This window comes from Acanthochromis polyacanthus, chromosome 20, assembly GCF_021347895.1.
Source record: "Acanthochromis polyacanthus isolate Apoly-LR-REF ecotype Palm Island chromosome 20, KAUST_Apoly_ChrSc, whole genome shotgun sequence".
Taxonomy (NCBI): Eukaryota; Metazoa; Chordata; class Actinopteri; family Pomacentridae; genus Acanthochromis; species Acanthochromis polyacanthus.
Genome location: NC_067132.1, coordinates 1166623 through 1178985, shown reverse-complemented (window position 1 = coordinate 1178985; position 12363 = coordinate 1166623). Strand labels below are relative to the sequence as shown.

The following is a 12363-nucleotide window of genomic DNA, read 5'->3' as shown; positions in this document are numbered from 1 at the left end:
AGTCCTGAGAGGTCTGCAGTTATCCAAAGAGATGAAGAGAGGCAAGCACCCATGGCATCCAGAGAGGCGCAGGAGGCAGCAGCAGAGGGCTGCTCCACTCCAGGGGCTGGAGGACCCAGTGACCCACCACAGCCTGATGAGACGGGGGCTTTCCACCACCACCATCCGACTGAGAAGGCAGCTGAGACGCCCGCACTTGTGTTCCAGTTGCTACTAAAGATAACTGCCAGACCAACGATTGGCTATCGGGACCTTTCCACTCCCCCTGCCTCGGAAGAACACCCTCCATCCACAAAGAAGACTTTGTACCGAGTCTACTGGTCGATCGAGTGGCTCAACGAGATGCAGGTCAAGACCGGGCGTGACAGCTTGGCCGCGCTGTCCACTCTCTCTCCTAAATTTACTAATTAGAGAAGATTCTTAGGTACGCTCAGCTTAGTTTAGTTTAGTAAGAAATAATCAGAAATAATTAAATTGTTTAATCATGAATTAATGCTGTGCCCCTGCTAATAATTGCTTAATAAAACGCTATATTGCATTTAAAGAGAAGTCTAATGAAATGATTATGATTCACCTATTCTGCATAGTGGTAAAAAGTTAAGTTGATTGTGTGCATTAAATCTAATGGTTCTTAAAGGTTACTTTAATCCAACTAGTTATTTAAACATTACCCCTGAGGTTAGTTACTCCAAACCTCTAAAACGGACCTAGGAATATCAACAAGTGCCACAGTTTTAAGAGGAAAGCTGTCGTTAACAAACGTGGTCAATAAATCAATTCTACTACTTAGGTGGGCTGCTTAGTAAGAGAGTATTTATTGGAGTAAGAGGGGTAAGACGTTTGGTAGAAGACAGTTAGGACCTAGGCGAGTATTCCTCGACACCAGCTTAATTATTCTGCTGAAACCTGTTAGGTGGAATACTAATAGGCAGATAGAATCTAACCCTTTAAACGGAGAGCTGGTCCTGAATTAACCTGAGGAAAGGGTTAAAGAAGGCTATACTGACCGACATGGTCCACTGTGTTTTATCAAGGGCAGGGTCAATGCAGCTGGCTATCAGGAGATTTTGGAGCACTTCATGCTTGCATCTGCTGAAAAGCTTTATGGAGATGAAGATTTCATTTTTCAGCACGACCTGGCACCTGCTCACAGTGCCAAAACCACTGGTAAATGGTTTACTGACCATGGTATTGCTGTGCTCAATTGGCCTGCCAACTCTCCTGACCTGAACCCCATAGAGAATCTGTGGGATATTGTGAAGAGGAAGTTGAGAGTCACCAGACCCACCACTGTGGATGAGGCCTTCCTGGGCCTCCATAACACCTCAGCAGTGCCACAGGCTGATTGCCTCCATGCCACGCCGCATTGAAGCAGTCATTTCTGCAAAAGGATTCCCAACCAAGTATTGAGTGCATAAGTGAACATAATTATTTGAATGTTGACTTTTTTTGTATTAAAAACACTTTTATTGGTCGGATGGAATATGCTAATTTTTTGAGATAGGGATTTTTGGTTTTTCTTTACTTTTTGGCCAATATCATCAATATTAAAACAATAAAAGGCTTGAACTACTTCAGTTGTGTGTAATGAATCTAACATATATGAAAGTCTAATGTTTATCAGTACATTACAGAAAATACTGAACTTTATCACAATATGCTAATTTTTTGAGAAGGACCTGTATATGCACCAAATTCATTTGATAAGCAGTTCTATGACACTCTAAATTCTATTTTGTTAGATCTCCCAGACTACCAGCTTTGGATTGGGGAGGACTTCAATGCCACATGGCTCCATTCCATTGATAGAACAGGGCAAAAATAAAGTAATGACCAGAAGATGGCCTCTTTTGAATTGCATAAATTATTAAATAAATAAATAGAATTGATTATATTTTCTTTTTAAAATCTTCATTCCAAACAATTTGCAGCAGTGAAATGATTCCATTTGCACTAACAGCCCATAGAGCACTGTTTAGCCCATTTTTATTTAAATCAACAAAATCTAGGGCTCCCCGATGGAAGCCCTAGATTCATTCATTCATCAAACATTTCAAAAGTTTTACAGCAAATTTCATACTTCGGAAGTCATTTATAATGAAAAAGTATGTTGTGATTTTTTAAGTCCTCTTAACCTATGTAAATTAACACCAGATGCTACTAGCTCCTTAGTTAACCATCAAGCGACCGAGTGGGGTCATTTATGACCCCAGCCATATAATTACATTTGCCCTTTTTATATCTTTTATCCGAAAAATGTTTCCTACCATGAATTTGTCAATCTACTTGTCCTACAGCTGCTCGTAGTTTTTTGTAGAGATCGGCCAACTGGTGTGACAAGGATAATGGAAACTTGTCTGGGGTCACTTATGACCCCAGAAAGATGTATAGGTTTTTCACTATTGTAGGCCTTAGTTTTATTTATTTATTTCTACCTCTAATTGCTATATTTCAGTGTTTTGCAGTGCACTATAGCTGGCAGACCTACATTTTTAGCCACAGCTGCCCTGGGGCAGACTGACTGGCTGCCAATCCACTCCTACAACCCGTCTGACCACCACCAACATTACACAGCATACACATTCATACACCAGTGTAAATGGCAACACTGGAGGTAAGGTGGGTAAAGTGTCTTGCATTGGATGAACGGCTCTGCCACCTGATCCACAGCCGCCCCTACTCTAAATACTTCTCTGCATGTTACACAACTTGGCCCATTATTCTTAGAAATGATCAACTATTCAATAATCAAAGGGTCTTTTAGTGATAGTTCCAATATGGCCATCATCTCTTTGTTACTTACAAGTAATAAGCCGCCCATGGACTGCTCCTCCTACCGGCCACTCAGCCTCCTCAACACAGAGCTCAAAGTCTTCGCAAAAATTTTAGCTTCCAGATTAGAGCAGCATATGACACAACTGATCCATTATGATCAAAGTGAATTCATTAAATCTAGACTAGCTTCTGATAATATTCGCCGTTTACTCCATATTATAAATGCATCTTCTAAATCTGACAACTGAAATGCCATCTTATCATTAGATGCGGAAAATAAAAGGCGTTTGACCGGCTGGAATGGAGCTATCTGTGGGCTGTGCTTCATCATATGGGTTTCCCAGTAGATTTTATCAACACGATTAAAACTCTCTATGCCAATCCTTCTGCAGTTGTGTTAACCGGCAACGTGTGTTCATCCAGGTTTCCTATATCCCGTTCATCACGACAGGGCTGCTCCTTATCCCCACTGTTATTCTGTCTTTCATTGGAACCCATAGCACAGTTGGTCCGGCAGTCAGAGAAAATGGCTCCAATTAAGGTACAGGATACATTCCATCACATCTTCCTATATGCCGATGAAATTCTAATTTACACAAGTAACCCATCAGAATCAATAACACATCTCCTTAAAATTTTTGAAACATTTGGAAATATCTCAGGGTACAGGGTAAACTGGGGGAAGTCTGCATTTATGCCTTTGGGTCCAACGGGCATGGCTGGTTCCTTCTCTAACATCCCTACTGCCACAAGTTTCAAATACCTAGGGGTTTTTTACTAATCCTTCTTCACAAAAAGATGCTGCTTGCCATAGATGAGGATCTTAAAAGGTGGGGTGTTCTCCTGATGTCGTTCCAGGCTCGTTTATCAGTAATTAAAATGAATTTATTGCCACATATAAATTTTATCAGCTCTATGCTTCCTCTGGCTCCACCACAAGGCTTTTATTAAAAAAAACTGCACTCTCTTATAAATAAATACTTATGGAACAAAAAAAGCCAAGAATGAAATTGTCAACTATATCAGAATCAAATCAGAATTAAATCATCAGGAGGTGTAGGCCTCCCAAATTTTGAGTGGTACTCGTGGTGCTTTGTATTAAGATCACTCAACTTATGGTCCAAAACCGATAAGCCAGCAGCGTGGATGCCTATTGAAGCAGAATGAATAAAACCCTATGTCATGCCTCCTCTTTTACATTCTAAATTGCCTCTAAAAATGGTTAATAGTCAGTATGGGCCTATTATTGTACATCTAGTGTCCGTTTGGAACCAAGTAAATAAGCACTTGGGTAAAGACAAAGAGTGCTTTCTCCAAACATCAGTCTTTCATAACCACTCTCTCCTGATCAATAAGAAGCCAATTTCTTTTCCTCCACTGGAGCACAAAGGGGTTCACAACTTTATGGATATCATAGGACAGGACGGATTAAGAGAATTTTATGACTTAAAAAAATGCTACAACTTGCCAGGCTCATCTTTATTCCTTTTATTTACAGTTACGTACCGCTATGCGATCTCATGGGGTTCCTTGGGGATGTATGCTAAAAAATCATCCTCTCCACTCCATTCTGACCAAAGCAAAAAGCACTAGTGTTGTCTCGGACCTATACAAATTTCTTGTTCAGTCTTCACACAAAATCTTGCCTATTGAACAGCTCTGGAAAACTGAGGTGAGGGATCATTCAGAGTGGGATTGGAATCACATTTGGTCAAACCTTTCCCTCTCATCCAGAAATCCCAATCACCAAATGATTCATTACAAAATTATCCATCAAGCCTATCTGTATACCAGGAGATTACATCAAATGAAACTGAAAGACAATCAATATTGTCATTTTTGTCCAGATAATACTATTGGCACTTTTTTCCATATGGTGTGGCAATCCCCTGAGGTTTTTCAGTTCTGGAAAAATGTTGCAAAGACACTCTCAAATATTATTGGAAGAGCCATACCCTGCACTCCAAGGCTGCTTCTGCTAGATGATACTTCTGAACTTAACCTGACAATTAATAATTGTCAAATATTATTAGCTGGTGTTACAGCTGCCATAAAGACACTGCTGGAAATCAGTGCAGCATCTGACTGTAAGGGAATGGCTCTTGTCCTACAGAGATATCATTTAGTTAGAACTCTCTGCTGCTCGAATCGAATTCATGGGGCCAAAACTGAAAATATCTTATGCTGGTCTAATTTATTCAGTACAGTGGTATTGGATTAGCTTGCAACTATAATCACAATGTAACACCTAATGGTCTGTCTGTTTGCTTTTTTTTAGTGTCCTTGTGTGGTTCAGAAAGATCATCACATAACTATATGTATCCTGCAAAATATTCTGTATTGTACATAATCATTATGTATGTATTGCTATCTCTGTGGATGTCTTTGACGGAGGAAATCAGCACTTTGCATTGGATTTGTTATTGTATTTATTGCTGTACAACCTTGCACATAGTAACCTGGACAGGGTTTTTTTGTTTTTTGTTTTGTTTTTTAGAAATTATTTATCCTTTATTTATTTTGTGAGGATTGTTTTTTTGTTCATATTATGAATATCTTTGTATGATTCACCCGTCGTAAAGGAAGATGTGTGTGTGTGTTGATCACAAAAAAAGAAAACATCAATACATTTACAAAAAAACGTGATATCAGTTGTGTAATCTTAAACAAACTGAACTATAGAAGCAGCAGATCAGAGGTCACTGATGTGATTTTTTTTTTTTTGAAACAGTGACTTCTGATAATTTTCAAAATGGAGGGGGAAATTAATCATATGGATAGCAAAGTCAAACTTAATTTGTTTAATTTCTCTGCTTGAGTTGTCAGATTTCTCCCTCACCGCTTCCCCCATAAATTTGTAAAATGTATTATCAACATGTTCTGGTTAGCATCCACCACAAGCCTTTCTGCTAGTGTAGTCAACCACCCGGTTATCCCACATGCTATCAGCGTCCAGAGCCCAGTTCCCGAAAGCATGCATATTTACTTGGCCTGGCCTTGCTCCAGCCACTGAATGCAAATGATAGATGTTGTGCTCTGCTCAGATAAATATCATCTACATATTTTTCAACACACGGAAGTGGTATGTGTAACACTTAGGGTGACCAGACGTCCCTGAAAATCCGGGACAGTCCCTAAATTCAGCCGCTTGTCCCGGATCCCGAATTTTGCTCTAATTGTCCCGAAATTAGCCATACACCTGTTATCACGGTCCAAAAACATGACTGCCGGGCCGCTGCCTGGCCGTCTCGTCTCAGGCCTTCATGTCTCAGGCCTTCTGCAGCCTGCGCAGTGGTCACTCGCGCATGAATTATGACGTTTGTATTATATTTTTTATAGGCGCGAAATGTATGCTATGCTAACACACATTCATTGTTAAAATGGAGGTGAACAATGCTCCGGAAAAATCTGATGAACCCCCAGCAAAGAAAAAACGTCTGTGCAAATACCGAGAGGAATGGACGAGGAAATATACATGGGTAACGGCTGCATTTGGGGATGTAAATAAGGCGTTCTGTAAAGTGTGCCGAAAAGACTTTAGTATTTCTCACGGGGGAGAGTCAGACCTCAAGTCTCACGCTAGCGGCAAGCAGCATGTAAATAACACTAACGCTGTACAGACCAACACTTTGCTATCATCATTCTTCAAGCCACAGGATGACTCAGTGTACAGTAAGGTTGCTGCTGCAGAGTTAACTTCTGTATTTCACTGCGTTTCTCATCAGCAGTCATACCGGTCCCTTGACTGCGCAATGAAACTGACACCAAAACTGTACCAAGATTCAGCCATTGCCAAACTCATAAGCTGTGGTCGCACCAAAGCAGAGGCCCTTGTCACCAATGTACTGGCTCCTCTTGCATCTGACTTCACCCATAGCCTTGGCACAGAGCAGCTCTTTTTTTCTATCGCTACTGATGCTTCAAATAAAGGCAATGTGAAAACATTTCCTCTCTCAGTGAGATTTTGGACCCCAGAGCAAGGCATTCAGAACAGAGTGCTGGATTTCTATGAACAGGCAGAGGAAAGTGCGGATGCAATCACTGACATGTTGTTAAAAAAGTTAAAGGAAAACAACCTCCTCATCCACAACGTATCAGCTTTCTCCGCTGATAATGCGCCAGTAAATTATGGCAAGCGACACTCAGTTTACCAAAATCTAAAGCAGAAAAACAGCAAGATCATCCCAGCAAACTGCCCAGCTCACATCATCCACAATGCAGTTAAAAGGGCCTGCAATGTGCTACAAGTCGATGTTGAAAACATAGTTCTTAAATCATTCAACCATTTCAGCTGCTCCGCAAAAAGAGTTGCCAGTTTAAAAGAAATGTTTGAATTTGTTGATATGGAGTATCTTACCTTGTTACGCCACGTCCCCACACGCTGGTTGAGCTTGCTCCCTGCAATAAATCGACTGGTGAGCATCTGGCCTGCTGTGAAAAGTTATTTTTTGTCGCTGGGCCAGGAGGAATGCCCCCGTGCCATTTGGGATGCGCTCAAGGGGCACGAGCATGGCGAACAAGATGATCCAAATGAGCTTGAAATCACGTTCTTCTTCCTTCAGAATGTTCTCAAAATATTCTCCACAGCTGTCCTCAGTCTTGAAAGCAACAGTCTCACTTCAGTTGAGGTATATGGAGTGATGAACGACCTCCGAGTCAAACTGCAGCAGCGCAAAAACGACGCTTTCTTTGGCACAAAAGTGGATGATATTATGGCTTCCTCTCCCAGCAATAAAGTTGACCGGCTACGCCAAGAGTTTAGCTCTTTCTTACAAGTTGCTGTGGATTACTTGGAGAAGTGGTTCGACTTTTCACAAACTGGATATCTCTACAATGTACAGTGTTTAAATATCAAGGAACAAAGAGAGATCAGATACAGTAAACTTAAAGACGCAGTGTGCGCTCTTAACATGGAAGAGCATCTGGACTTGGATGAGCTCTATAACGAAAACTGCGCTCTGAAGAATGTATTGGCCCATCTGGACACGAGCAGCAACTCAGTTGGCGATCTTTGGGCCCAAGTACTGAAGACCCCGTCCACGTTTCCGCAGTTTACAAAATTATTGTCCTTCGTCCTCAGCGTTCCTGTGAGCAATGCTTACTCAGAGCGGGTCTTCTCCATCATGAAAGGCGCTTGGACTGACGTGCGAAACAGGTGTTCAATGGAGCTTGTCCGTGCAGAGATAAAAATTAAAATGAATCTGGCTATGACCTGTGCAGAGTTCTACAAATTCATCCTGGAGAACAAGAAGGCCCTCTTTGCTGTGAAATCATCCGCGAAATACAGCAACAGCACCGAGTCGTCACAAAAGCCTCCTTCGAGGTAGAAGCCAGACTATGAAAGATGCGTTTTACCCTTTACCTTGTTATAATAACAGTCACTGATTCCCGTTTTTTTGTCTCATAGGCAAACAAATGAAGACAACACCCGTGGCAGCAGAGATATGGGAGAAACGTCATAATCTAATAAAAACCGTTGCCAAGAGATTTTAGTTTATGAATTAATTAGGCCTATGCTAAGAGTTTAAATGAATTAAAATTACCTTTTTTTTGTTCTGTTTTTAAGCAGGCCTACAATGAACTGTTTTCAGTTGGGCAACTTGTCAAAATACAATGCTTGTTGTTAAATAAAACTATAACTTCTAAAGGAATAAATGTGTAAATGTCTTCGAAATTAATAATAATAATAATAATAATAAAATTAAAAAAAAGAAAAAAGAAAAACAGTGTACCCCCCCCCCCCCCCCCCCCCCGGCACAGCGTCCCGGATTTTAGTCATTGCCATCTGGTCACCCTAGTAACACTCTAAGTTTCATTGTTCCTTATATGAAAGAACAGGTATTCAAAAATGTTCAATGTTTTATTTATGTTTACAAATTGTGTGTTATTTTAATTTCTACAGCGTAAATTTATTTGGTAAGTGTTGTTAAACATGTTCTGTGTGTAAACAGTTATGTTGCAGTTAATTTGGGAAGACTGGTGTAGTTTTCGGAAATGGCCAGCAGGGGGATCGAGCGGTCCGGGGAGGAGTGAGAGAAGAAGAAGTGAGAAGAGAGCGGACGAGGAGGAAAGCGGACGAGGGAGAAAGCAGACGAAAAGTCAAGAGAAAAAGGCAAAGCCGACAGTGGTGAGCTTTGTAGTAAAAGTAACGGCTACATGGGGGAGAAGAACACTGTCCGACCGTCCACCCGACGTCGGCTCGTCCGTTTTCCGTCCGTGTAGTATGAACTGTGTCGTCGGACTGACGCACGGAACGCAGTGGCTAGCTGTTAGCCTTACTAGCACAGCAAGGACTTCCTAGCTACACGTGTGAGCCGCCTTTTGTTATTTTTTTGGGCGACAAGAGGAGTCAAGTGCAGGAGGACGGACATTGGCGAGGAGCTTTCTACCTATTGACGTATGTTGAGAGGAGCGGAGGACTGGAGCCTACCCCTGGAATCAGGCCTGAACTTTGCTTTTATTTTTTTTGCCGGCTTTAGTTTACTTTGGTACTCATAAAGGGCTCATATGTATATGTGAATGTGACATATTGGTTGATTTTCATTTTATTTTATTATTTTTCCAAAAAATCAGTTCTATATAAATGTTTGCTATTTTAATTATTTGAGTATTGTGTATTTACTCTTAGTGTGACAAAGGGATATGATATAACAGCTTGGTTATCAAGGACCCAGGGCCTTGCTCTTCTATAGTATAAAGAGAGCAAGCGCTACATATGCCAAGCTTGCTTTCAAAGTCAAAGCTTGGAGCTCTCAAGAGCCTCTCACCCATCTGGAGAGAAAAGCATTTGCGTCCATCACGCAGAGCTGGCTGGATTCTTGTCACTGCAGCTCTGCTCTATGTGTGAGAAGCATGAGCTGTAGATACACCAATCTATTCCACAAGTGGCAGCGAAGTGCATTCACTCAAGTATTAATCTTACAAATCTGTATAACAATACATTATAGTTCAAAAGTTTGGGGTCACCCAGGCAATTTCATGTTTTCCATGAAAACTCACTTTTTTGTGCTAACATAATTGCACAAGGGTTTTCTAATCATCAGTTAGCCTTTCAACATGATTAGCTAACACAACGTAGCACTGGAACACAGGAGTGATGGTTGCTATAAATGTTCCTCTGTACCCCTATATAAATATTTCATTAAAAATCTGTCGTTCTGATTATCTTCATTGAAAAAAAATGGCTTGAAAAAAATAACATTTCAAAATGACCCCACACTTTAAACAGTAATGTGTGTGTATATTATATATATATATATATATATATATATATATATATATATATATATATATATATATTAGGGCTGGGACTTTAAACGTGTTAATTTCGATTGAATAATTACAGGGAAAATAATGCGTTAAATAAATTGACACATTTAATCGCACCTTTCTCAGTTCCCTAATTTGTGACACAACGGTAACACTGATGAACACTCCAGCCCAATAGGTGGCGGTAATGAACCTAAAGTATGTATGCAGCATACAATCTATGCACTAGCGGAACAAGTCAGAGCCGGGCCGGGGGCGAGGCAAATGACCGGGCCCTTTAAACCCAAATAATAAAGTTTTACAACATACACATGCCCGCAACAGTGGGGCTTACAAGCTTCGGCACCACGGAGAGCGACTGTCATTTAGAAGTCTATCAAATGGACATGCAGTTTAACAAACCAAGAGAACAACAAAAACTTTAGGCCATATGGCCACTCTTAATAAAACAACATAAACTCGTCTACGATGTTCTGTATGTCCATTTTCTTTGCTCTCTCATTCTCTATGGACAATATGGAAAGTCCACTCAGTCTCTCTTGTCCCACTGTGCTCCTCAAGTGGTTTTTTAATGAGTTTTAACTTGGAGAATGAGCGCTCAGGGGTTGCAACAGTGACGGGAAGAGTCAAAAATAAAAGGAGGGCGGTGAAAACCTCACTGAATGTAGAAGTTACTGCTGGGTGGTTAACAAGGAGCATTTTTGCCAGATCCACAGCAGATTTTTGCTTTCTTAGCTGGTCCCTGAAACAGGTTCTAAAAGAAAGCAGCTGGCCAGGGAAGCTGGGGGCGATGTCCCGATGGTAGTGCTCACAAAGCCACCGGGCAGCTTCGTGTAACTCCTCATCTCCTGCTTGCAGCAGTGTGTTGGGGTGAATTGCCTCAAATATATTCACAGTTCCATTTAAGCTGGTGAATCTCTGGGACAGTTGCTGGATGATAATGTCAAGACAGGCATTGAAAACGTTCACCCGAAAGCTTCTCTCTGCATCAGTGAGGCAGCTGTCTTCAGAAAGTTCATCAAAGTGACGTGTAACTTTTCTGGCCCTGGTTGCTTCAAACTGCATTTGATTTCCCCATTTTGTAGCTAGAGCAAGAGTGGTAGACTTAACCTCATCAAAATGCCTCCCAAACTCCATCAAAACACTGATGGTGTTTTGCAGAAGAGTAGATGCTTTCAGAATGTCCACATCCTTAGCTTGCAGTAACTGTGAGGCAGCATTTCAACACGGTCTCACGGGGATTCGTGAAACTGTCACGTCAGTTTTTGTTTCGGTTTCGTGCGCACCAACACGATGTCGTCATGTTTTTCGTGCCGCTCACCACGAGCGAAACCCGCTGTGGTAATCACATCTGAAAGTGGTTTATACCGGCGGATTCATGACGATTTAAGCTGTCCATCGGCGTTTGCGGCCGCCACCGCGGCCGCTGCTCCGGCCGGATGTCTGGTGGCCGCAATGGCGGCCGTGGCGGCGGCCGCAAACGCCGATGGACAGCTTAAATCGTCATGAATCCACCTAATTTGCATAGGAATTTAAAGAATGTCCGGCGGCCGCAAACGCCGATAGACAGCTTAGATCGTCATGAATCCGCCGGTATAAACCACTTTCAGATGTGATTACCACAGTGGGTTTCGCTCGTGGTGAGCGGCACGAAAAACATGACGACATCGTGTTGGTGCGCACGAAACCGAAACAAAAACTGACGTGACAGTTTCACGAATCCCCGTGAGACCGGGCTGAGCATTTATACACTCAAGAGTCTTGGTTTGCACGTTGACCAAAAATATGAAAGAAAATTTGCTTATAGCATTCTTGAGCGCACTTGCTTCACTACGCGCCTCTTTTTTGTCACTGGTCAGGGATATGTTGATGTGGGCTTTTATAATGTCTCCATATCTGTGCCTTAATGCCAAAAGTGCATCATGTCGAGATGACCAGTGAGTGGGACAGAGGTGTTTTAATGTGACACTTCTGCTCTCGAGTGTCATTAATTCACTGAGGAGCGCCCATCGTTTGATACTGTGACCAAAAAAGTTGTACAGGTTCTCTACAGTGTCATAAAACTGCTTCACTCCAGGGACATTTTTAACAGAGTCGTTGAGAGCAAGGTTGAGGTTATGAGCAGCGCAATGAACATAACGGGCAAGGGGCTTCCTCTCTGTTATTCTTGCCTGTACACCTGAATACGCACCACTCATATTCGCGGCCCCATCATAGCCCTGTCCGCGGCATTTTGACAGATCTATTCCATTTTTCTCTGTAGAGCCCAGCATTTGGTTTTCAAGCTCTGACGCTGATGAGCCCACAGTCGTTTCAAAA

At 41.8% G+C, this 12363-nt stretch overlaps 1 protein-coding gene across 1 annotated transcript; it reads left to right on the top strand.

Annotated features, from left to right (window-relative positions):
- The first annotated feature begins 5877 nt into the window (after positions 1-5877).
- Positions 5878-8414, top strand: LOC127531240 (uncharacterized). Its single transcript, XM_051940026.1, has 2 exons — positions 5878-8098; positions 8183-8414. The coding sequence occupies exons 1-2, from the start codon at positions 6156-6158 to the stop codon at positions 8235-8237; spliced, it is 1998 nt and encodes a 665-aa protein (XP_051795986.1). The 5' UTR covers positions 5878-6155; the 3' UTR covers positions 8238-8414.
- Positions 8415-12363: the final 3949 nt, after the last annotated feature.

What these genes read in the sequence shown, in the direction of transcription:
- LOC127531240 (XM_051940026.1), top strand. Translation starts at nt 6,156, where the DNA reads ATGGAGGTGAACAATGCTCCGGAAAAATCTGATGAACCCCCAGCAAAG. An exon ending in TCACAAAAGCCTCCTTCGAG is followed by an intron (nt 8,099 to 8,182) that starts GTAGAAGCCAGA and finishes TTTGTCTCATAG; the next exon opens with GCAAACAAATGAAGACAACA.